Source organism: Stegostoma tigrinum, chromosome 28 (genome assembly GCF_030684315.1).
Source record: "Stegostoma tigrinum isolate sSteTig4 chromosome 28, sSteTig4.hap1, whole genome shotgun sequence".
Classification (NCBI taxonomy): Eukaryota; Metazoa; Chordata; class Chondrichthyes; order Orectolobiformes; family Stegostomatidae; genus Stegostoma; species Stegostoma tigrinum.
This window is the reverse complement of record NC_081381.1, coordinates 34,569,133-34,595,203: the sequence shown is the minus strand read 5'-3', so window position 1 is coordinate 34,595,203 and position 26,071 is coordinate 34,569,133. Positions and strand designations below refer to the sequence as shown.

The 26,071-nt window shown below is 40.1% G+C and overlaps 1 protein-coding gene across 6 annotated transcripts in view; it reads left to right on the top strand.

Moving 5' to 3' along the window:
- The window catches only part of vps13d (vacuolar protein sorting 13 homolog D), a 276,898-nt gene that overhangs the window by 13,035 nt on the left and 237,792 nt on the right, over positions 1-26,071 (top strand). For 5 of the 6 annotated variants that reach the window (XM_059638090.1, XM_048561115.2, XM_048561116.2 and 2 more), the window contains exons 4-13: positions 3,650-3,730; positions 6,090-6,206; positions 9,546-9,650; positions 14,407-14,577; positions 16,675-16,775; positions 19,127-19,295; positions 19,938-20,036; positions 21,485-21,704; positions 24,051-24,233; positions 25,616-25,746. In XM_059638090.1, coding sequence (XP_059494073.1) covers positions 3,650-3,730; positions 6,090-6,206; positions 9,546-9,650; positions 14,407-14,577; positions 16,675-16,775; positions 19,127-19,295; positions 19,938-20,036; positions 21,485-21,704; positions 24,051-24,233; positions 25,616-25,746 — 1,377 coding nt within the window. The remainder of the gene's footprint in view (positions 1-3,649; positions 3,731-6,089; positions 6,207-9,545; positions 9,651-14,406; positions 14,578-16,674; positions 16,776-19,126; positions 19,296-19,937; positions 20,037-21,484; positions 21,705-24,050; positions 24,234-25,615; positions 25,747-26,071) is intronic. The other variant, XM_048561113.2, reaches the window with a different exon arrangement.

Genomic DNA, 26,071 nt, shown 5'->3' with positions numbered 1-26,071 from the left:
AAATTACAAAGTAAGAGGAAGCCATAATTACTTACCTAAAGTCTCTATCATCATAGAATCCTTGTATTCATGCAAATCTTATTTAATTGAATCCATATTGGAATCATATAATTAAAACGAATAAAATACCTAAGTTGCATATATTGGTTTTAACGTTCTGTGTCATTGATTGTTGTAAAGGATACATTATGATGAAAATTTAATAAGCCAGCTCTAACTTCACTGAAAGTATTATATTAAAGGAATGGTCAAGTCAAGATTAAAAGGTTTTGAGAGAGTAAATCTTTTAAACATCATTTTTATTGATTAGTGAAGCCGGTATGTTCCCGTTAGTGTGAATAACAAGGCTGGCAGGACTAAAGAATACTGGATGACTAGAGATATTGAGGTCCCAGTCAAGAAGAAGGAAGCATATTCAAAGTTTTGGCAAAGATTGGTCAATCAGGTTGTGGGTGAGGTTGTTGACTTGCTCTCCGTGCTGGCTTGTTCTCATTCAGACTTTTGTCACCATGCTAGGTAAAGCGGTTTTCTTCTACTCCACTTGGAATTTATACTGGTTGGTCTGTATGTTGGGTCCTTAATATTGGTACATTCAGACATTGAAAGCCATCAGTTTTACTGGGACAAGGTAACCATAGTAGCCCAAACCAAACATAGACACATACAGGAATTCCTAGAGACATGGTTCTCCACCTGCAGTGCAGTCAACAGACATATAGAATTGGACCCCATATGTAAACCCATGCGGATCAAGGCAAAATGTCACTACTCACCATAACAGATCAGACAGTATAAATTCCAAGTGTGTCTAGTGGGTGCTGTCTTCAACTCCCTGAATTGGATTTCGCAAGATTAGCTGTGCTCTGTATGAGCTTGCTGCTCATGTTCTTATCCTGTGCAGTTGAAATATCCAGTGATGGGAATGAGGGCAAGAATCTTGGAATCACATCCATTTTTAAAGCTTGCCTGCTTCGGTACTGAAATGGAGGCATGACATTCCAGATCTGAGAGTCATCATCATTCTGCATGGAAATGGACCCTTCAGTCCAAACAGTCCATGCCGAACATAATCTCAGACTAAGATAACAAGGTGTAGAGCTGGATGAACACAGCAGGCCACGCAGCAGAGGTGCAGGAGAGCTGACGGTTCGGGCCTAGACCCTTCTTCGGAAATGGAGGAGGGGAAGAGGGATTTGAAATAAATGGGGAGAACGGGGGAGGCAGATAGAAGATAGACAAAGGAGAAGATAGGTAGAGAGGAGACAGACAAGTCAAAGAGGCAGGGATGGAGCTGGTAAAGGTGAGTGTAGGTGGTGAGTTAGGGAAGGGATAGGTCAGTCCAAGGAGGATGGACAGGTCAAGGGGGTGGGATGGGGCTAGGAGGTGGGGGTGGGGCATGAGGTGGGAGGAGGGGATAGGTGGAAGGAAGTACGAGTTAGGGAGGCAGGGAAAAGCTGGGCTGGATTTGGGATGCGGTTGGGGGTTTTTCCCTCCCCACCCTTCCCTCCTTTCTGGAGGGACCACTCTCTCTGTGACTCCCTTGACCATTCCACACTCCCCCTCCAGCCCCACCACACCCGGCACTTTTCCCTGCAACTGCAGGAAGTGCTACACCTGCCCCTACACCTCCCCACCGCACCCCCATCCAAGGCCCCAAGAAGACCTTCCACATCAAGCAGGTGTTCATCTGCACGTTGGCTAATGTAGTATACTGTATCCACTGTTTCCATAGTGACCTCCCCTACATCGGAGAATCCAAGCAGAGGCTTGGGGACCGCTTTGCGGAACACCTACGCTTGGTTCGCACTAAACAACTGTACCTCCCAGTCGTGAGCCATTTCAACTCCCCCTCCCATTCTCCAAACGACATGTCCATCCTGGGCCATCTGCAGTGCCACAATGATGCCACCCCAAAGGTTGCAGGAACAGCATCTCTCATTTTGCATGGGAATTCTGCAGCCCAATGGTACTCGCTTAACAAGCTTCAAAATCTCCCCTCCCAACTGCATCCCAAAACCAGCCCAGCTGGTCCCCACCCCCCTAACCTGTCCTTCCTCCTACCTATCCGCTCCTCCCACCTCAAGCCCCGCCCCCACCTCCAGCTACTAGCCTCATCCTGCTCCCTTGACCTGTCCGTCCTTCCTGGACTGACCTATCCCCTTCCTAACTCCCCACCTTCACACACCTTTACTGGCTCCATCCTCACCTCTTTGACCTGTCTGTCTCCTCTCTACCTATCTTCTCCTTTATCCATTTTCTATCTGCCTCCCCCTCTTTCCCTATTTATTTCAGAGCCCCCTTCCCTTGTCCCATTTCTGAAGAAGGGTCTAGCCCCGAAACATCAGCTTTCCTGAACCTCTGATGCTGCTTAGCCTGCTGTGTTCATCCAGCTCTATACCTTGTTATCTCTGATTCTCCAGCATCTGCAGTTCCTACTATCTCTGAAATAATCTCAAACTAACCTTGTCCCACCTGCTGGCCCCTGACCCATATCCCTCCAAATCTTTCCTACCATGCAATTCTCCAAATTTCTTTTAAATGTTGTAATTGTACCCATTTCTACTACTAATTCCACATGCAGACCACCCTCCGTGTAAAACATTTGCCCCTCATGTCTTACCTTACAGATGTGCCCCCCAGTCTTGAAATCCCTCTCCTAGGGAAAAGACGACTACCATTAACTCTATCTCTACCCCTCATTATTTTCTAAATCTATAAGGTAGCCGCTCAGTCTCCTACGCTGCAGTAATAAAGTCCCAGCCTATCTGGATTTTCTTTGTAACTCAAACTTTCCATATGTGATAATATCTAGTTAACTATACTTAGTTAACTGAAATGCTGTCACATAAATATGAAAACTGTAGAAACCATTGCTATCTGTGTGTGAGCATGTACCTATGTAGTAGAAAGGCATACTGTGTTATTTTTAGAGTATAAGTAAGCCATTAAGAATGCAAACCCCTTGTGCAGAAAGACATAGAGAATTGACTACAAATGCCAAGAAGTAATGGGTGTATTTTTAGGGAGAACATGAGGGGCAGCATTTTCTTGGAGTGGTTTGTGTGTGGAATGAACTGCTGGAGGAAGTGGTATAGTGGCAGGTACTGTTACAACATTTAAAATGTTTGGATAAGTACATGAATAGGAAATGTTTGGAGGAATATGGACCAGATGCAAGTAAGTGGGACTAGTTTAGTGGCAATATTGTTGATGTGGATTATTTGGACCGAATGATCTGTAGCCATGCTCCATGACAATGATTGGAAGCAGGGAAGCATAAAAAAGCAATTATTGTTGCAAGTGTATTGGGAGTATTCGGACATTTTTTGAAGTCATGCATTACTACCAAGAGTTTTAGAAACTGAAAATTTAGAAGAGAATTAGATAAACACTTTAGGATGACTATTAAAATATATAGGAAAAGAATACAGAAATGGGTTTCAAGTAAACATCCTCCAACATGAGGCTGAGTCTTGAGACGCAATAGACCCAATAGCAACCTGAAATGAAACTTCAATTAATGTTGACTGTTGTGCTGTGGTAAGTATACTTCTTTCTCACTCATCCTGTGGGTACTAAAATGGTTTGTTTTGTCTGATTTATGATGCACTCGATAGTTATTTTGAACATAGACTGAATTTTATTTCAGAGTAACCAGCAGCAGAAAGGGGAATCTTACTGGTACTCAGCTACTGCTTCCATGGTAACCAGGATTGTGGAAAATGTGGAGGTGAGTTAGAAAAATGGTCATTAAAAATCTGCTTGTTTTGAATAAGGACATAACCATGTTAACATTTGTTTTCATAACACTGCTTTGCAGTGGGTGACTTTTAAAAATCTCACTTAATTTTGATATATTCTATCTGTCCATTGAAGTGAAGGATGTTATGCAGGAACAGTACCGTACTTTGCTGTTTCTGATCAATATGTATGAATCAATCATGTCTATTGAATTTACATTTCTTCTGATAGTTTAGAGTTGTAGGAGGCATAACCTGAGTTGATTGTTGTCTGTGTGGAGGTAGTTTTCATCTTGAATGAATTGAAACTAAGCCAGTGTAATTGGCCTCAGCTAACTCTTATTTCCACTCCTAACCACTACCCAGTTTCTTGTATGATCAGCTATATCTCTGTGTGTGGTTTTGTGTGAGAAGAAAATTTGCCTGAGCTGTACTGCCCATGATATTGATCAGGATAAGCTCAAAATAAATCTTATTTCATCCACTTCTACAGTTATAGTCAGGCCAAGCGAATTTTGAGTAAATTTGACCTGGGTTTTCCCCATCAGCATTTTGAAGATAATCCTTTGTATTTCATTAGGTGTGAGTGAAGAACTCTACTTCTGAGAGTTTAATTCCAGTTTCAGGAGGTGTCCTGTCTGTGTTTGACAATCAGTGCAATGTCATTGGAAAATTTCTTCAATGCAAGAAGTATCAAAGCTATTAACTATAATGGCTGCCTGCCAGAAAGACCTTTGTTTATTTTACTGAGTTTTAAAAATATACTTGCTACCACACTTTTTAGAGGAATCTTTTTGACTGAGAGTAAATCCTGATGTATGCTGTAACAATTTGCCAGTGCTATAGATCAAAACTTCATCAGTTTTCTGACTATCAACAATAGACTGAAACATGTTGTTCCAAATCCATATCTGACATATATTTTATTATAATATTGATTATGATTGTATCTAAAGATTGCTAAACTATTTGTGGAACTGTGTGTGTTCATAAATCTATGGAAGTTAATTATATGGAATCTTTTGATTAAGTTTTGCTTTCTGTATAATTTATCTGTGAGAATAAATAAGCGATCCTCAGTTAAATTATGTAGCCTTTTTGTATGTGGTAGTTCCTTACTGTTTAAAAAGTTTACTTCAATTACAACAATTCATTGTTCGCCTGTCACTTACTGCCCCAGATATTTTGTTTATAAAATCTGCTTTCACTTCTTTGGAAGTTTGGGCTTGCAAGTGACTCTCTCCAGAGGACACAAACAGAATTTTGGACGTAGTTCAAATGATAAAGCTGCTATTTTTACGATTTGGCACCCCCTGTTTAAGTTAACTCAAAGGACAGCTACTGTGTTACTGGAAGTGGCTAATGCCTGAAAGTATTGTACATTAGAAATGATACCTTTTCAGATGTGAGAAGGAAAATAATAGTGAAAGATGGGAACCTTCTAAATATCAGAAGTAAAGTTGCTGCTGAAGGCTTACTTAAATTCAAGTACATTAGGTGTACTGAGCTAATTAATGCTTGTCATTGCATTTATGACCCAAGATTCTGGTTTCATTTCCTGGAATCACTTTTAAAATCCTCAGATTCTTACGTGTTTTCTTCATGTAGACATCAAATTTTCCAATGACATTGCACTGATATTTAGAAGGTTCCCATCTTTCACTATTATTTTCCTTCTTGCATCTGAAAAGATATCATTTCTAACGTACAATTCTTTCAGGCATTAGCCACTTCCAGTAACACGGTAGCTGTCCTTTGAGTTAACTTAAACAAGGGGTGTCAAATAGTAAAAATAGCAGCTTTATCATTTGAACTACGTCCAAAATTCTGTTTGTGTCCTCTGGAGAGAGTCACTTGCAAGCCCAAACTTCCAAAGAAGTGAAAGCAGATTTTATAAACAAAATATCTGGGGCAGTAAGTGACAGGCGAACAATGAATTGTTGTAATTGAAGTAAACTTTTTATATTCCAATATTCTGTTTGAGTCCTCTGGAGAAAGTCACTTGCAATCCCAAACTTCCAAAGAAGTGAAAGCAGATTTTTGTAATCGTTGTGCAAAAATATACACTGTGCACAGTAATGTAATAAACAGGTAATGTATTTTTGCGTGCCATTCAATGACAGGTGATTACTGTCCTTTCAGGAAGTGACTTTTACTGCTGTGTAAGTAAAAATTTAGTTTTATGTATCATGGTTCACCTTCTTGGAACAAGCTAAGTGCTTTACAGGTAATGAATAATTTTTGACATATGCCTGCGCAACAGTTTCAATAATTCTAGGAGGATCTATAGTAAGATTTTAGATCTGAAAAGCAAAATAAAAGAGCCCAAGTTATTTATTTCTCTTGTAGCTGAAGGTTCGAAATGTTCACTTACGATTTGAAGATAACAGCACTGAACCTGACCATCCATTTGCATTTGGAATCTGTATCAAGAGTGTGTCTGTGCAGAATGCAGAAGATGAGTTGGTGAGTTTTAACATCAAGGCATTGAATTGACAGCATTTATGTTGGAGTTCCTTTTTATTTATTCATGGGATATTAGTCAAGGAACTGTGTTAATTGCAAACAATGTTGAAGTGAAGTGAGCGACATGTGCCACAGGTTATACCCTGGTAGATGGATGTTAAATCTGAATGGTCTTGAATCCTATAAATATGGTTAAGAGTCCTAGAGTCTAAAGCATGGAAACAGGCCCTTTGGCCCAACTTGCCTAAGCCACCCAGTTTTCCCAATTAAACTAGTCCCAGTTACCTGCATTTGGTCCATATCCTCCCATACCTTTCCCATCTATGTACCTCTCTAAATATTTCTTAAATGATGAAATTCCACTCGCTTCCACCGTTATCTCTGCAGTCCATTCCAAACACTCATCACCTTCTGTGTGGGGAAAAAAAAAAGCCCCTCTGGACCCTTTTGTTTCTCTCCCCTCTCACCCTAAACCTATGTCCTCTAGTTTTAGACTCCCTTACCATGGGAAAACATGTTGGCTATCTGCCTTACCTATACCTCTCATTTTATAGACCTGTATAAGGTCACCCCTCCGTCTCCTACGCTCCAGGGGAAAATGTCCCAACCTATCCACCCTCCTTTTGCTTCAGATCTTCAGTATTGGCAATTTTTTTCAATGACATATTTCATTTTTTAAGTTCTTTGTGAAAATTAAGAATCAGCATTACTAATTTTCAACTGGAAAAGCAATTCAAAATAAGTAGCTGTAAATAATGAGTGTTAATCAAATAACCACTTAGACCCAATCACATGCTAATGTATGAAGAATTGATATCCACTTTCCAGATAAGTAATTGTCAGAGATAGGTCTGCAGAATTGATGTAAGCAGAAGCAATCGACTGCAAATGACATTGAAACTGCTAGCTATCAAGAAAACAAAGATTGCATTGTCCTTTAGATCTTTTGTCAACATATGAACAGGAGTAGACTATTTAACTTGACAAGACCGTTCTTGCATTCATTGAATTCATATTTGATCTGCACCCGAATGCCAGGCCAACGTTTACAGCTCCATTATAATTGCTCTAGAAAAGGTATGGCTTTCTTGTGCAGCTACAATCCTCCATACCTGCCTTCGCTTCATATTTGTTAACATATTTGTTTAAGAACCATTTATCAATCTCAGATTTAAAAGGGAAAGTCACTATAGCCATATGGGACCACAGGACTGATCTGTCATTAGGGAGAGTCAGTTGGTAATGGTTTGATCTGAGGGTCAAAATGCCTCCAGTGAGAGGGAAGTCCTCCATTGTAACCTCAGCCAGTGCAGAAATTGAATCCACGATGTTGGTATTGCACTGTTTTGTAAACCAGCCATCAGTTGACTGAGTTGACCAACCCCACCCTAAGATTTAAACAACGGTTGATTTAGCATTAATTGCTATATACATGAGGATTCCAAATTACTCCCATAATTTGCATGTAAAAGTATTTCCCAACATCATTGAAACACCTAGTTTAATTTTAAATTTTTGCCTTCTAATGTTAGATTTTCCACCCACTGGAAAAAGATTCTCTCTGTATCTTATCAGTTCCCAATAATATCCAGAAGACCGCAATCAAATCACACTTGAGCCATATAAATTCCAAGGGATGCACCTGTAGTTTGTGTAAACTATCTTAATAATTGAAACATTGAAGTCCAGTCATCAGTTTGGTAATCTGTAGTGCTCTACTTTCAAGCCTAATATATCTTTCTAAAGATAACAAGGTGTAGAGCTGGATGAGCACAGCAGGCCAAACAGCATGAGAGGAGCAGGAAAGCTGATGTTTCGTGCCTATTCTGAAGAATGGTCTAGGCCTGAAACATCGGCCTTCCTGCTCCTCTGCTGCTTGGCCTGCTGTGTTCATCCAGCTCTACGCCTTGTTATCTCAGATTCTCCAGCATCTGCAGTTCCTACTATCTCTGATGTCTGTCTAAATCCGTTGAGCCTACTGCTCACAATACTTTAACTAGACGTTTGTCTTGGGCATGATAGTTACTTCATGGAAGGGCCAGCATTCCAATAGCTGCCTGAATTCTTTTCTGTATCTGTCCGTATCATTTTAATGACTTATGTACATGCACCTGTGTTCCTTTTAGTCCTCCCATGGTTTTAATCTTGTCATTATTTGGAAAGTACTCTGTCTTCTCTCTTTCAGTTTTAAAGTGGGTGACTATGCTTTTGCATGCATCAAAATTCATTTGCCACAGTTTTACTCATGCATTTAATCTCTTAATGTTTCTTTATGCTTCCATGTATACTTCTTACAATGCCATCTGTGTTTGTGTCATCTGTCCCCATATGTTGTGATGTTAACAGATGTGAAGAGTTGAGGCTCAGCATTCATTCTTGGAGAACTCCATTAGTCATTCTGGACAATAATAGTAACTGTGCGTTATTTGTACTGTCTGCATACTGCCTAACCAGGCCCATAGTTTGCCTTCAATTCCACATGATTTTCCTTTATGGAGTTTGATAAATGTCTTCTGGTACCCCACATAAAAAGACATCCATGATCCCTCCAATGTTTTACTTCAGCCACTGTTCCAAAAAGCTCATTCAGGCATAACATTTTTCAAATCCGTGCTGATTATTTTTGATCAGCTGAAAACTGCAGATAAAACCTGGCCTCTTGTCCAAGGATTTTCGTTTAATGGTGGGCAACGTAGATAGGAAAAATAAATTTATAAAGATCTCATAAATCCCCTCGGCCCCTGTAAAGCATAGTTTTGCACTAGTCTAGATTTGTGCTGCACCCACTCTTGCATTCAAAGTGATTGATAGGACGCCTTATTTAAACTGTCACTTGCAGGTTGCAAAGTAGTTTTCTTTGTGTATTTAACATAAAAGTGATGGTATCAGTGCACTTATATTAACGTCACAAAGTTTGCTAAGTACTGGTTGTAGAGTTATTGCAGATGCAGACAATGCTGGATTTAATGGTTATAGATTATATAATAATGAAGAACACCAAAATGCCTACACATCAAAAATTTGACACATCCGTGTTATTTGTTGATAACCGGTTCCATTTCGCTACCTGTGACATCATTGATATATTTCTTTTAATAATTATTCAAAGCCATTACATAAATATATTTAAATTGATCAATAAATCTTGCAGAAGATTTGCAAGTGCACCATGTTTGTGGGCCTTTGCAAAATGTTACTGAGGAACCCTGTGGAAAGTGGGAGATAGGGCACTGAAGGGGAGAGTCAACAGCAGGCAAATTAACAAAATGACTGATGATTTCTTGCAGAATTAACAGTGCTGTTTTACTTAATCAATCACTTATTTTGTAAATCTCTTAGATTGAGAAATCGATCCGGAAGAAGAGACTACAGATTGAGGATTTCAGTATTTACTGGGATGTGGACTGTGAATTGCTTGGGGATATTCCTCCTACTGAACTCCAGGTTTGAAATTTATACATTCAGCTTAATAAATCGATGCAATCAATTAAAATGTTTATTGAACGGATGGAACAAGTGGGGGGAAAAATAATCTGGTTCCGATGAATTTTTAATGTTGACAGTGTGGATACACTGACATTTGTGCTGATCTCAGTAGTCTATAATTTCAATTTTGTGATTATTAGTATAGCTTGTATTTGTTTCACTTGATCCGTATTTGCCAACAAACAAAATTTGGAAAAGACGTTTTAAAAACTTTTTCTTGAGGGTACTGCTGTTTGAAAATGCCAAGTCAACTAAATGTGTCAAAAACCACTAAAATCTGTATCAAGGCAGAAAGTGTGGTGTCAGCAACAGGTGTGTGCTAGAGCAATCTTGTCACCACATGCTTTTATCCTGCCTATTTTACTTTTACAACAGATAAAGGCTGTGCAACTTACTTGGCTACATCGTCCACTTATGAATTGGCCATTTGGGAGAATAGGCCGGAGACACCTTCATTCACAGTTAGTTGTCCTCCATTTTGTATAGGGAATATGATTGTAATGATCTTATGCTGAATTAAATTCCCAAGGCATTATCATGAATATTTGTAATATCTTTAATGGAGGAGAGCTGAACATCAATTGTGCTGGGTTATAACTTTGTAATATTCATGACATTAGTATCGGAACTTGTGTGTAAGGGATTTTTCTTCTAATGTTGTTCGTTCAAAGATATTAACCCATACTGGGCTGCAGTTCTTCAGATACTGTCCACTTTTCAGTATTATACCCAAATGGTCACTTTTCATTGATGTGTCTAAAACAGTTGGTATCAGTGTGCTATTTTAACTGTTATTACCATCCTAAATAAAGTAGTTCTAAACGCATCCAATGTTGATTCCTGGACTCTAGCATGGTTAGAAGTGTGGTTTATTAGCTATTGGTCAATGTAAGCTCATTGAAATGGAAGTGAAATCCAAGATAAGTACCCTTTTAATTAAAATGCATTTTTCTTTTCTGGGAGAAAATGCCAGTGACAGTTCAATTATGTTTAGGCTTTGGGTTGTTGTTACTGATGTGAATGTTTATGTGGGCTAAACATTGGCAATTGGGGCTTGTATTATTTTTTTTCCTACTCATTTGTGGAATGTGAGTGTCACTGGCTGGCCAGCATTTCTTGCCTATCATTAGTTGCTCTTGAGAAGGTGGTGGTGTACTGCTTTCTTGAACCGCTGCAGTCCTCCTGCGTGTTGACTCAATGCTACTAGGGAGGGAACTCCAGGATTTTGATCCACCAGCGGTGAAGCAACGGCAATATATTTCCAAGTCAGGATGGTGAATGACTTGGAGGTGGTGGTGTTCCCATATGTCTTCTGCCATTGTCCTTCTAGATGGAAGTGGTTGTGGGTTTGGAGGGTGCTGTCTGAGGATCTTTGATGAATTTCTGCAGTGCATCTTGTAGATAGTACACACTGCTGCTACTGAACATTGGTGGTGGAGGGAGTGAATGTTTGTGGATGTAGTGCCTCTCGAGCGGGCTGCTTTTTCCTGGATGGTGTCAAGCTTCTTGCGTGTTGTCAGAGCAGCACTCATCCTGGCAAGTGGGGAGAGTTCCATCACACCCCTGACTTGTGCCTTGTATGTGGCATACAGGCTTTGAGGAGTCAGGAGGTGAGTTATTTGCCACAGTATTTCTAGCTTCTGACCTGGTTTTGTACCAACTCTATTAATGTGGTGAGTCCAGTTGTGTTTCTGGTTAATGGTAGCCCCCAGGATGTTGGTAGTGGGGGATTTGGTGATGGTAACACCATTGAAAGTCAATGGACAGGATGGATTGTCTATTATTGGTGATGGTCATAGCCTGGCTTTTGTGTGGCATGAATGTCACTTGCCAGTTGTCACCTCAAGCCTCGATATGGTCCAAATCTTGTTGCATGTGAACATGGGCTGCTTCAGTATCTGAGGAGTTGTGACTGGTGCTGAACATCCCCACTTCTGACCTTATGATGGAGGAAACGTCATTGATGAAGCAGCCGAAGATGGTTGGGCCTAGGACACTACCCTGAGGAACTCCAGCAGAGATATCCTGGAGCAGAGATGATTGACCTCCTACAATTACGGCCATCTTCCTATTTATCAGGTATGACTCCAACCACTAGAGCTTTTGTCCCCTGATAGCCATTGATTCCAATTTTCCTAGGGCTCCTTGATGCCACACTCATTCAAATGCAACCTTGATATCAAGGGCTGTCACTCTCGTCTCATCTCTGGAATTCAATTCTTTTGTCCGTGTTTAAACCAAGGCTGTAATGAGATCAGGAGTCGAGTGGCCCTGGCGGAACCCAAACTGGGCATCACTGAGCAGGTGTTGCTTGATAGCACTGTTGACAACACCTTTCATCACTTTACTTATGATTAAGAGTAGACTGATGGGATGGTAATTGGCTAGGTTGGATTTGTCCTACATTTTGAGTGCAGGACATACTTGGGCAATTTTTCCACATTGTCGGATAGATACCAGAGTTTTAACTGTACTGGAACAGCTTGGCTTGGAGAGAAGGAAATTCAGGAGCGCAAGTCTTCAGTGCTATTGCTGGAATGTTGTCAGGGCCCATAGCTTTTGCAGTATCCAATGTCTCCAACAGTTTCTTGATATCGCATGGAATGAATTGAATTGGCTGAAGATTGGTATCTGTAATGCTGGGGACAACTGGAGGAGGCCGAGATGGATCGCCCACAGGACTGCAGAGCTTGGATCTGATTGTTGGTTGTGGGATTCTTCGCTCTGTCTATCACATACTGCTTTTGCTAGGTGGCGTGCAAGTAGTTCTGTTCGGTGGCTTCGCCAGGTTGATACCTCATCTTCTGGTATACCTGGTACTGCTCCTGGCAATGCACTCTCCATTGAATCAGAGTTGATCTCCAGGCTTGATGGTAATGATTGCGCGGGGAATATGCTAGACCATGAGGTTGCAGACTGTGTTGGAGTACAGTTCTGCTCCTGTTGATGGCCCACAGCGCCTCATAGATGCCCAGTCTTGAGTTGCGAGAGCTGTACGAAGTCTGACCCATTTAGCACGGTGATAGTGCCACACAAGACGATGGAGGTTGTTTTTGATGTGAAGGCGGGACTTCATTTCCACAAAGAATGTGCAATGGTCACTCTTACCGATACTGTCATGGACAAATGCATTTGCAGCTGGCAGATTAATAAGGACGAAGCCAAATATGTTTTTCCCTCGTGTTGGTTCCCATACCGCCTGCTGCAGACCCAGTCTAGCAGCTATGTCTGTTAGGGCCCAACCAACTCGATCAGTAGTACTGCTACTGAGCCACTCTTGGTGGTGAACATTGAAATCCCCCACCCACCCAGAGTACATTTTGTGCCCTGGCAATCCTTGGTACTTCTTCCAAGTGTTGCTCAACATCGAGGAGTACTGATTCATCAGTTGACGGAGGACGGTATGTGGTAATCAGCAGGAGGTTTCCTTGCCCCTGTTCAACTTGAAGCCCTGAGACTTCATGGGGCCCAGATTCAATGTTGAGGACTCCTAGAGCAGCATCCTCCCGACAGTATGCCACTATGCCACCCCCCCGCTACTGGGTCTGTCCTACCGGTGAGACAGAACACATTCAGGGATGGTGATCGTGATGTCTGAATATTGTCTGTAAGGTATGATTCTATTAGTATGACTATATCAGGCTGTTGCCTAACTAGTCTGTGAGACAGGTCTCCCGATTACTGGCACTAACCCCCAGATGTTAGTGAGGAGGAAGTTGCACAGTTGTCAGGGCTGTTTCTGCCGTTGTCTTTTCCAGGGCCTAGGTCAATGCCAGGTGATCTGTCCGGTTTCATTTCTTTGAGTTTTTGTTGAGATTGGTACAACTGAGTGGCTTGCTAGGCCGTTTCAGAGGGCAGTTGAGAGTCAACCACATTGCTTGTGGGTCTGGTGTCATATGTAGGCCAGACCAGGTGAGGGTGGCAGATTTTCTCCCCTGAAGGACGTTAATGAACCAGATGGGTTTTCCCAGCAATCGGCCATGATTTCCTGGTGATCAGTAGATTCTTAATTCCAGACTCTCTTTTTTTGAATTCCAATTCACCCATCTGCCATGGTGGGATTTGAACCCAGGTCACCAGGGCATCACCTGGATTTCTGGATTAATAATCTTGCAATAATACCACTAGGCCTACCCATAATTCAATTTAGGAAACCAGTCAGCTTGGATGAGTTGGGCCAAAAGCTCTTTTTCCATGCTGCCTGACTGTATGATGCTATCTGTGTTCTCAGAAGAACAGGCTTTATCTATCCAAATCAGAATAAGAGCTGCTTCAAATCTCAATTTCACTGCTGGTTATCTGGTTTCTTGGGATCTAATGGCTTTCAAGCCAGCTTTTAATTACCTTTGTCACTTAACATGAGATCTTGTTACAACCAAAGTTGGAGGAATACACGTCTCTCTTGTGTTCCATGACTCCATTGGCCAAAACATCAATTTAAATGTTTACCCGATTATTGATTGGGTCATGTACTTCAGCTGTATTAAATTTAGAATAATTAAGTGTCTTGTTTATGTAATAAACAAGGGCAATTGATTTAATATTAATAATTTCTTCTGTAAAATGAATCATCAGTTTGAAAAATCATAGTAGACTTTTCTTCCCTATTAAGTAAAAGTAGCTTAAATAAGAATTGTTGTGAATATGCAGAGTTTATTTATAAGGGAATAAAATAGTTATATGTTGACATGCCAGCATCATGTTGACTTTCCAGGAAGCCATGGATTATTTTTTGGAAAACAGAGACCACAAGTACATACTGGAGCCAGTTTGTGCCTCTGTGCTGTTAAAGAGGAATGGAACCAAAGAACCCTTGCGTTCTCGTAACACTCCACGCATTGAGTGTGATGTCAATCTGAAGACAATTCCATTAAAACTATCACAGGTGAGTCAGAGGTTTCAGAGACTGGAGTTCATTTGAATCATCTACCACATTGTCTTTTTGTGGATATTTTAGCCAATCTGTTCTTCTATGTTTCATGTTGTTGCTTCTGTTCTCGCTTGGAATGATGGGACCATATGGTCCCTAGAACTTGGTTAAAGCCATAGTGTAACCAGCTGGAACATGCTGCCATCTCCAAGTGTGTGCTCACCTTTCCCCAGAATCTGATGTTTTTAAATTCTTCCATTCAGGCTTATGTCCCTGCTACAATATTGAAATCCTTCTTATAAAAGCCATAAGTGGTATTGTCTGTGACTGACGAAGGTGAACTGTCCTGTTGTCTCATTGTTGATCTGTCACACAGCCTTCCACAAAATCAACCTTACTATCTTTACACACCTCTCCTCCATCATCCATCTGGTTGGATCTGCGCTCTTGTGCTTCCATTCTTAGCTATTCAGCAGTAGCCAGAGAATAATCTCTTTGCACTGCCATGCTCCTATTTCTTCTAACTTAATAACACTATCACTAAGTTCACCTACTCTCATTTTTGTAAGATTGCTCAAATTTGCATCAGCTTTACTGATTTGCTGCTGGATCTCTCACTCGTACCTTTATTATCATCAGCCTTGACCACTCTAGTGTATTCGCTGGTTTCTCAACTTTCTCATTCCATAAATTTTTAACTGATCCAAAGGTCTGCTGCCCGCATCTGAACTCCTAACAAGTCTTATTTTATCATCATCTCTGTGGCTTTCTGACCTATACTATCTCCTGGTTAAGATGTGCTTTGGTTTTTAAATTCTCATGCTTGTTTACACCACATCCCTTTTCTCTGTCTCATTCTTAGCCCTATAACCTTCCAGGATATATGTGCCCCTCCATCTCTGGCCTCTTGCACATCCCAATTTTAATCTTTCCAACCTTAGCATTTGCATCTTCAGCTTCAAAGTTCTAAAGCTCTATTCCTCCTTGCCTTTCTCTCTCCACTTCTGTATCTCTCTTTTCTCCGGTAAGAAGATCCTTAAAACCTATTCCTTTGACAAAACCTGTGATGATACCAAGTTTTGAGAAGATTTGTAGCTCAGGTTGAGTTTCTGGGTGTGAGTTTGCTCACTGAGCTGGAAGGTTAGTTTTCAGACGTTTCGTCACCATTCTAGGTAACATCATCAGTGAGCCTTCGATGAAGCGCTGGTGTTATGTCCCACTTTCTAATTATCTGTTTAGGTTTCCTTGGGTTGGTGACGTCATTTCCTGCGTTGGTGATGTCATTTCCTGTTCTTTTTCCTCAGAGGATGGTAGATTCATTTGGAGCCATTGTGTTTGTTGATGGAGTTCCGGTTGGACTGCCATGCTTGTAGGAATTCTCGTGCGTGTCTCTGTTTGGTTTGTCCTAGGATGGATGTGTTGTCCCAATCAAAGTAGTTCATATGAGCATCAACTAGCCACAAAACAACATAACCCACTATCACTCGTATCCTTACACAGATGAGGAAGGACACCACTTTGATTGGGACAACACATCCATCCTAGGACAAGCTAAACAGAGACACGCACGAGAATTCCTAGAAGCATGGCATTCCAACCGGAACTCCATCAACAAACACAATGGCTCCAAATCAATCTACCATCCTCTGAGGAAAAAGAACAGGAAATGACATCACCAACGCAGGAAATGACATCACCAACTCAAGGAAACCTAAACAGATAAATAGAAAGCAGGACATAACACCAGCGCTTCATCGGAGGCTCACTGATGATGTTACCTAGAATGGTGACGAAACGTCTGAAAACTAACCTTCCAGCTCAGCGAGCAAACTCACACCCAGAAACCTGTGATGATCTTCCCTTCTATATCATTGACAATTTAGTTTGATAATTGCTGTGTGAAGGACCCTAGGACCTCACAGATGCTATTCAAAGGCTAGTTATTAATTCTCAGCTCACAATGGTGTTAACCCACATTTTATGTCAGATGTGATCAGAGGTTTTAAAAACAAACAGTTGAGGACATAAATTGTGAATGATTGTCCCTTTTTTTTACAAACATTCTTCTGACTGCTGGCTTATTTTAGTGCCCCCCTCTGCTTGTGTGCCCAGGTACAGTACCAGCAATTGATGACATTCCTGAAAGAAATGGAAAGAAAAGAGCGACAACTCCAACTAAGAAAATGGAGGCCGAAAGTTCCTGTCAAATCAAAGTAAACCTCTCTTCTGATTACTATTTATGTTAAGTTCTGTGAGTAAGGTGAATTAATCTATTTGAATCATTTGCACCATTCCACTTGTCACATGTGACCCTGTTCAACTAGGAAGGAAATCTGTTGGTTTTCTTATCTAGAATGCAATCAGAAATGAGGTTTGCATAGAATTTTGGGAGCATGAGCAAGGCTAGTTAGATTTTTGCCTCCTTATCCCATGCAGATAAATGGAAGATAAAGCACAGCTGTTCAATTCAATCCATTTCGGAGCTTACAAGCAACACTGGTTGCCTTTTCAAGGTTGTAATTTACTGCAGGTGTCTGAGATTTCAGCAGATAATTAAGACTTTGCTCTTGTGGTTTATAGAATTGTATCTTGATACAATATGCATCCATCCATTCCTGCATACTGCAATTATTTTGTTCCTAAAACTATAGCAATGATGTTGGAAGTGCTTTTAGTAACCCTTTCGTCTACAAGTAGCTCCACCACTTCTAGCTCCTTCATTGTCTCTCAAATGTGAAAAGAAATTTTTTGACATGTTGCATTTACTACGTGATTTGGACCAGTGAGGCAGTCAGCCTCATGTATGTCAAAGTGTAATTTGGACAACGACCTCTGCCAACTGCATGCAACATGGAGATGTGGAAGTTGCTGTCTGAGTTACCCCTTCAGATGTTTAACTATTCCATTATTTAGTCAGAGAGACCCAACATTGATACATGTAGGTATGATATTGCTAAAATTTCCAGAGAAACTGAGAACTTGTCAATTTCAGAATTGGTCAATCTTGAGCTGCATGGTAAGTTTTAATTACTGCCAAAGAATTTCCCCAGCACTGTAAATCAACAATTACAAGTATGAAGTTGAAGTTGTCACATCACAATTATTGTTGGAAAATTTAAATATTTTACAAGTTTTTAAAAGTTTTCCCCCTCCCCCCACATGTCTTATTTCTTTCTTTTTCTAGTATTTCTTCTCATCTCTTTATTCCACCTCAAATACATAACCTTACCCTGAGTTAACTATGTCAGCTTTTATCTCCTAATTCAAACTGCATGACTTCAAAAACATTTCTTCAGCCTGGCTAGTTATGGACGTACACAGTTACACAATCTGGTCATATATATTCCAGATCTCCTATAGATTGTGCCAAAGTGGCCTTCTGATTGCCCAGTGAAGCCTGTGAGCAACTGTCGTGTAATGAACTGATGACAACAATTTCTACTAACCACAAAATCTGAGCTATTTGGATTTTCCATTGTAAAAAGACAACTTGCAAACATTATTATATCTAATGAACCTTGTAGAGCTTAGTGAAGAAAAACATCACTGCATAACCAATACGCACAGACCATGAAAGTAGCCAGTTTATACTGAGTTAATTGATCTCTCAGTGACAGCAACCACTGTTTACTACTCAGTTTATGTTCCTGACTCGCATCCGATGTGCAGAAGTTAGGTGACACCACGATTGGGCTTAGCTTTGGTGCCTCAACAGTCTTCTAATACACTTAATCTAATATGAATTTTGCATCATCTGGAGAAGAAAGAAAATAAGTGAATTAGGAAATTGGACGATAGCAAGTAGTAAGTAGCCACTGGAGATTCCTCTGCATTCCAGTGTTTGTTGTTTTAATCCCATTTTGGCATCCTATTTCTGGCAGAGTAGGCTGGACTGAAGCAGGACGTGAAGCACATTAGTCATGTCTGAAATATTTATGACTGGCTTCTGCTTGACCTTTAAACAGGTTACATATATTGCTTGAATTGCTTCTTAGTAAGTGTAATTGCTTTGTGCTACTCCAGAAGAGTCACCAAATTTAATAGGGTGCTTCATTTCACAGCAGGATTTTTAATTCAATCTATTCTGTTCCAAAACTGCCAGCTCTTACTATGATTTCCTTTTGTTAGAAATTGGTGTGGCAATGATTTTCGCGGGAATTGCATTGCCCATAGATATGTTCATAGTAATGTAAAACAAAATAACACTAGAATGTCTGTCTTTTTCATCTGTATATCCTGGCATATTCTCTAATCCTGGAACGTCGTCTGACCCTGCATTCTCTGAAAACGCCTTGTGGTCTAGACTCCAAAAGAAGGGGTAGAGTGTAAAACTGTTGATAGTAAATCAGTCACTGATTATTCATCTAGACTGATTTACATTCCCATTTAAGTTCAAATCATGTCAATTTTACGTTGTCATCCAAAGTCAAAATTACACTCTCTGTCACTGACAACTATAAGTGTGCAACCGTAGAATTCATTCTGTAGGATTGTTTAATAAAGGATCTTGTCGAAAAGCCTGTTGGAAAATTCTATTTTATACATCCTTTTTCCTTATAAACAGTTCGCGTGAATGGTGGAATTTTGCTCTGAATGCAAATCTCGCTGAGATCCGTGAGCAGAGGAAGCGATTAAACTGGTCATACCTATTGCAACGAGCAAGAGATGCTGTATTTTATACAGAGACATACCATCATAAGCTGCAAGGAAGCCTGAATTCTTTTGAAGAAGAGGTGATGCAATCTTAGCTGTGAATAACTCATTTAAAACCCCCAATACTCTAGGGATTCGGGTCAGCAGTAAGCATATGGATGTGTGTGTTCTGGGGCATGTGGGGTACTTGGCTGTCGGTTTGTTTGCAGTCTATGGGCATATGGAAAGCAGAGGATTTGCTCTGGGGGTGCTGGAAAAAGACCTACTTCGTATTTCAATTGGAAATGAGGGTTTGTTTGAGTCAGTTGATATACTGGGGAACTTGGCCTGAAATATTTCAATGAATATTGAGGATCAGTGCTTACAAACTACAGGGTGGGGAATTGGTGTGCTGAAAGAATGGAGGAAGAGTAAACCGGCAGGTACGGTTCTATCAATATATTTCACTTGACTGCTGCAGAAGAAATAGTGGCAATGTCCTGTCTTTACCTGGCACTGCCACAGAAGGATGCTATAGGTGTGGTTTAGAAGAATTTTGACTTGTAAAAATTGTATTGCTTTTCTATTTGTGAACTTATCAAGTTGAAAAATGTTTAATTTTGTGTTTGATAAATAAGTAGCAATAATACATGGATATTTTAGAAAAGTCATATTTCTAGGCCTATCCCTCATCTCCCTCTCTCCGACTGAAGTGGTTGGTATTGTTGGGTTTTTTTTAACAGGAGTTGGAGAGAATTGAGGATGAGCAGACCTTTGAGGATTTGAAAATCTTGCGAGAAATTGTTTATGAACGTTTCAAGAAACAGGACACGCTGGCTGAGGTCAGGATTAGGCAATAAAGATTTCATTTCCTTTTGTACATAATTAATATTTTTGTGTTAAACCAATATATGATATTTAAAAAAAGCAACTCCAGATATCCATGGCTAAATGAGGTGGATCCAAGATGGTGTACTTATGTTTAAAATCAAAATCATAACATTGAGTGATATGCTCAATACCTGAGCTATGTTGGTAAGTGACTGACTTGCTTGCTTTTACATCCTAGTGGAGTAGATCTGACATAAGGTACTTGAATAGCCCCACTTTGCCTGAGGTAAGCCTGCAAACCAATGATCTAGTGGATCATGCAGCAGAAAGGTTACCATTAGAGGTAAGCTGTGCAGTTTTATCCAGTGACGCCAACTAGTATGTCTGCTCACCATCAGGCTCCCTGAGCCTAGTCTTTTCTGATATCTGCCTAAGCTCACTGGATGCACATAAGTAGTTTTGTTCCTTTCGGTAGAAATTGTGTAATCTACGTTGGGCAAACACATTCAACAAAATTAAATTAATCAGTATCTTCGTTTTAATTTGTTTATAAGTTGTGGATGTTTCTGGCTAGGCCAGCATTTGTCCATCTCTGATTGCCCTTGAGAAGGTAGTGGTGGTGAGCTATGTTCTTGAACCACTGCAGCTCTTGGGATGTAAGAACAGCCATGGTGCTGTTAGAAATGTAGTTTGAGAATTTTGATCCAGCGCCAGTAAAGGAGAGGTAATTGAGTTCCAAGCCTGCAGCCTGTTAAACCTGGTGATGGATTGTCATGTAGCTGACCCAAAAAATTAGTGAAAACAATTGGATATTCGAGTGCTGCCATTGTTGATCCAGCAAATTGTAAGAATGCCAGTCCAGCGATTGGGAGTAGAAGGGCAAAATGTGAGAATCAGCCCAAATTGTGCTCAAACATCAGCAAGTGAGCAGAGCAAGCTGAAACTTTGAAACTGTGTCAGACCAGTTAACCAAAGAATGAGACATGATACACAGACTGTTTTTCCTGGGTCTTCCATCCATGATGATTGCGGGATGTTGCAAAAATAACATTCAGTACTTTTAGTTCTTGCAGTCCAGGAGTTGGAGGTAGGTAAATGAACATAGCAAGTGAAGATAATTACTTAAACAAAATATGTAATTATAATAAAAATGTTAGCTCTAGAGATGCCAGTGTCAGGCATTCACTTGAAAGCAGCCGAGACTGGCAGATGTCAAAGCATGAGCACAGCATCTGGAGAGTTGTAATGCAGCCATTTACCATGGCACAATAGGTTGAAACATTTCTCAGTTGTTGACGAGTGAGATGCTGCTTGTAGTTATAGTATGTAAAAAAAAATTGTCATTCATACCAGTTGTGTAATTGTTCAGCATTTACATTTGCTTATAACTCATCTGGGAAGTCTTTTTGGAAACGACTGGAGGTTTTAAATTTCTGTTTCTTTTGGATCATTCTGATAGACCCTGCATGAGCCACCATCAGAACCTCTGGGTTCTTCCTCATGCTCAGAATCTATGCATAAAAATCGCAGTGGCATGATCCAGTACCTGCAGTCTTGGTTCCCTGGATGGGGTGGCTGGTACGGCTACTCCCAGAATCCTGAGCAGACTGAGCAGGGTGTGACTGTAGAGGGCCTGACAGCTGAGGAGCAACAGCAGTGGAGTTCTGAAGAGGATCTAGGTAAAAGACTGATATTTGTGCAATTCCTTCAAAAATAACAATCTGCATGACTGCAGTTTGCAGTGAGCTTGATTTCATTTGACACTTTGTACTTTTAGTATTTGTGAAATTTTATTTCAGGAGCAGTAAGTTTATGTTGCACTTAAACAACTAGCTAATGCGTCTACCCAACGAGGGTATCAGTGTCTTAATTCAATCACATCTCCACCTTTTGACATGTTTAGTTCACTAACTGGAATGATACCCTCTGTTTATGCAATGAATTATTTAATCAGGTTAAATGCAGTCAATTAATATGAATTTCACACATCGTATTGTCTTCAGGATCTTCATTGGTATCAAGTGTGGAGTTCCAGACAGATAGTAAAGCAGTTAAGTGGCATTCAGTCAAGAACCGACACTGTGATCTGGTATATTTACATCAGTCACCTACCTCATTGCTGACATTTTGTTTTGAAGCACATTTGAATTATAGTTGAACTCTAACATTCATTAACTGTGCAAACCTGGAAATCGCAGCACGAGGGAGGAATGAAGATTATAGCACTGACCTCAAAGATTGCTAGATAATAAAATGTGAGGCTGGATGAACACAGCAGGCCAAGCAGCATCTCAGGAGCACAAAAGCTCCTGAGATGCTGCTTGGCCTGCTGTGTTCATCCAGCCTCACATTTTATTATCTTGGAATCTCCAGCATCTGCAGTTCCCATTATCTCAAAGATTGCTAATTATTTTACCAGACATTGTACAAATTACATTATGGTTTATTTAGATTTCTGTGCATCTTATGAAGGCTCAGCCACAAGTGCTGATTCCCAAAGGATCTCAACATAAAAGGAGGTGCTGTTATCTTCGTCTTTGTCAATCATTTTCAAACCCCTCCCCCGCCCCAACTCCTGATCAACACTTCCACAGTTGACAGGTTCTAATTATCTATCATGTGGAAACACTTTCTAATTGTGAACTTCGAAGTCTAATCATGAGGCAGTTGCTATGCTCCCCCAGCTGTTGTTATTACTGGACACATCAGATCCCGGACTGAAACCTGGCTTGATAGATCATATTTTAATTTGTTTTGGTTCTAAAATTTCTGTCACTGAAACAGAAGCATCCAGTGTTTAATAGTAAAGCAGAACTTTATTCGCAAAAGAAAAGAATAAAAACTGAAATAAACCAAACAGTTTGCTTATAACATGCATTCAAAGACCTTTAAACCCACAGTATAGATCTAAAATCATTAATCCTGAAACAGGCCTTTGTAAATTAAAAAGAAAATAGCAACTTTTGTGTAGTACCTGAAGTTATGGGTATTTCCCTTAAACTTAAAAAAGGGCTCCTGACCCTCTAAACTGGAGTTTTGTTTGGTTGCAGAATTCTTATCTATGCACTCAAAAATCCATCAATTCCAAAGGTAGGCTAAAAAAAGCTGTTTTGACATAAATCAAGATGGCCACAGAAATACTCAAGTTCATCATTAATGTCAGACAGGCAGAAAAATTCATGTTTCTCACTAACCCAGAATGTAAGAATCTACACTGGGGAACTTAATCATTCAAATATCCTATTCATTGTCACTGGACATCTATCAACATGTACATGGTGACAAGTGCTACTGTTGAGTTTTATTTTGTATTTCTTAACGTTGAGCCTTCTTAATGCACTCATTCTGATAGAGGTCTCAAAGTTAAGTAATTAAATTGAGTTATTTGAATGCAGCAATGTGCGAACTGGATGGCACAATTGGTAAACATTTATGTCGTTCTCCAGTTGAGAAAACGTGGCATTTTTCCAGGAATGGATTTGGAGAAAGATATTCTGCTGCAGTGGACATTTCTGAAGTATTTGTATGTTTCTACATTTTACAAAATGTTTAAATTTAGTCACAACCCATGTAAAAAGTGGCACATAATATCCTTGCAGTTTCTGATACTCTATCTGGAAAATTCTCAATTGTCAACTTTCTGCTTTTTTTTATTACAGCAAAAGGTTGATGTGTTTTGACTCCCCTTGCATAGCTAATTTTAAAATGAAACTTAGGCTCCAGGCCTCTTACTGCAGCCAACTACAACCTTTATTTTGTTAAATTTGTGACCAATCAATTTTCATTCACAGTACAGAATATGGATGTATCCTTACATGATGTCTTAGTCTGACTGGGTCTCTCACAGCAGTGCTCACGGAGTTCATAATATATTGTCAATTATTTCAAATTTTAAACACTGTACCTGGTTGATCATCAAACTGGAATACTGGAAGCAAGAGATAATCTGATAATTGTTTACACATTATGTTACGTAGTTTCTCTAAAAATTCCAAGGTCAACTTTTGTTTTCTTTGTTTTTTTAGCAGCTGATGAAATCTTTGACACCATGACTGACACATCGAACATGAATACATTCACAAGGAGGGACCGTGTGTTCATCAAACTAAACTTCCTGCTACAAAGGGCGACTGTCAGCTTGCTCAAACATGATAAAGACATGGGCCTTGATGAGACAGAGACAGCCTTTGTGGACTTGGAATTTTCAGGTAATTTATGTAGATTCTTGGGTTGCCAAGAAACTCTGGAGCCATTTTAGTTATTTATTTATTGTGAATCCTTGTTGAAAGATCAACTCTCCTAATGGAGAGCACCACTAACAATGTCACTAAAAGGAAGAAAAATTAAAGGATAAAGTAAAAACGATGCTTACGTGATCTCAAGACTGGATTTTAAACCTTAAGTGATGGTAGTAGAAAAGGCTGGCATTTACAGCTAGTGATACGTATGTTACAAAAATCGCTGACTACATGAATATCACTTAACTCCTGAGTTCATTTTTTGGCATTAATTGATATTCTAATTATCTAACCAGTTGTGATGGCGTGTTTTAGAGGCATTTACCAAAGGCCAGCCAGATCTTATTGATTTGGGGCGGCACGGTGGCTCAGTGGTTAGCACGACAGTCTCAGCTCCAGGGACCCAGGTTCGATTCCGGCCTCAGGTGACTGTCTGTCTGTGTGGAGTTTGCACATTCTCCCCCTGTCTGCATGGTTTCCTCCTTGTGCTCCGGTTTCCTCCCACAGTCCAAAGATGTGCAGGTTAGGTGGATTGGCCATGCTAAATTGCCCATAGTGTTCAGGGGTGTGTGGGTTATAGAGGAATGGGTCTGTGTGGGATGCTTCAAGGGGTGGTGTGGACTTGTTGGGCCGAAGGGCCTGTTTCCACACTGTAGGTAATCTAATCTAATTTTAAAAATCGGGAATATTCATTTAAGATAGATAAGGAAACAATTTTTTGAGTCTTTGGAATTCCCTTTCTTTAAGAGGCACAGGATTCAGAATCTTAAATACTCTTAAGGCAGCGGTAGATAGACGCTTGGTTACCAAGGGGATAAAAGATTACTGGTGAGATGCAATAATCTAATTAAAATCAGACAGGTCATGATCTTAATGAATGGTGGAGCATGCTCAGAGTGCCAGGTGGCCTTCTCTTGTACCTTGTTTGTGCATTTTGACATAGCTGAGAGATGCAGGAAAGAAAAGAAGGGGAAAGTGTTCTGGTTCCCACCTTGTATTTGGTGAGCGTGATGGCATGCCTATGATTGTGAAGTCGGATTTCCAGTTTTCCACTTGTCACTATTAAATTTTTTGCTACTCTAGTTTGCTTGAACCTTCCCTTTTAAAAAATAAATCTTCATTCCTTTTCTTTTTACAGTATGGTAACTTCTGGAAACTAGTACAAAGTTTATTCGCTCAGCATAGAAATCTTAGAGAAAAGAGGATGGATTATATTTTGGGATGTCCGTTAACCATCATGTCTGTTTTGGTTTGAGGAAATTGTTCTGAAAGTGCAGAAACATTTGATTGTGAAACATTTTAAAATCCTGCATTGGGAGAAACAATTACAATGTTTTGTTCAACCTTTTCAGGTGTGAAAATTGGCGTGGAGTCCTCCCCTCGCACAGAATCATCATTGTTCTCTGTACAGCTGGGAGGCCTGTTCCTGCGAGACTTGGCAACACAAGGATCCTTATTCCCTGTCCTAGTTTCACCCAAACCGGTAGGTGTCAATACACAACAGTTGCGTTTGAGTCTGTAATTTCCCTGTGTGTTCTCTGTAGCCTGACAATTTTTTTTCTCTCAGACAGTTATCTAATACATTTGTGAAAGCAACATGTTTGTAACAGGTGCATTTTAGATCCAAACTACATACTATATAAAAGAAAATTTTTCAGCTGGTCATCTTTATTTCTTTTTCCTGAACTCAATGACTTCTGGCTTTTAACCCTTCAGCCAATGTAAACAGCTCTCTCAGTCTCCAATATCCAAATAACTCATGAATTTGAGCACTTCCATCAAATTTCATCTTAATCTTTTTTGAGAAC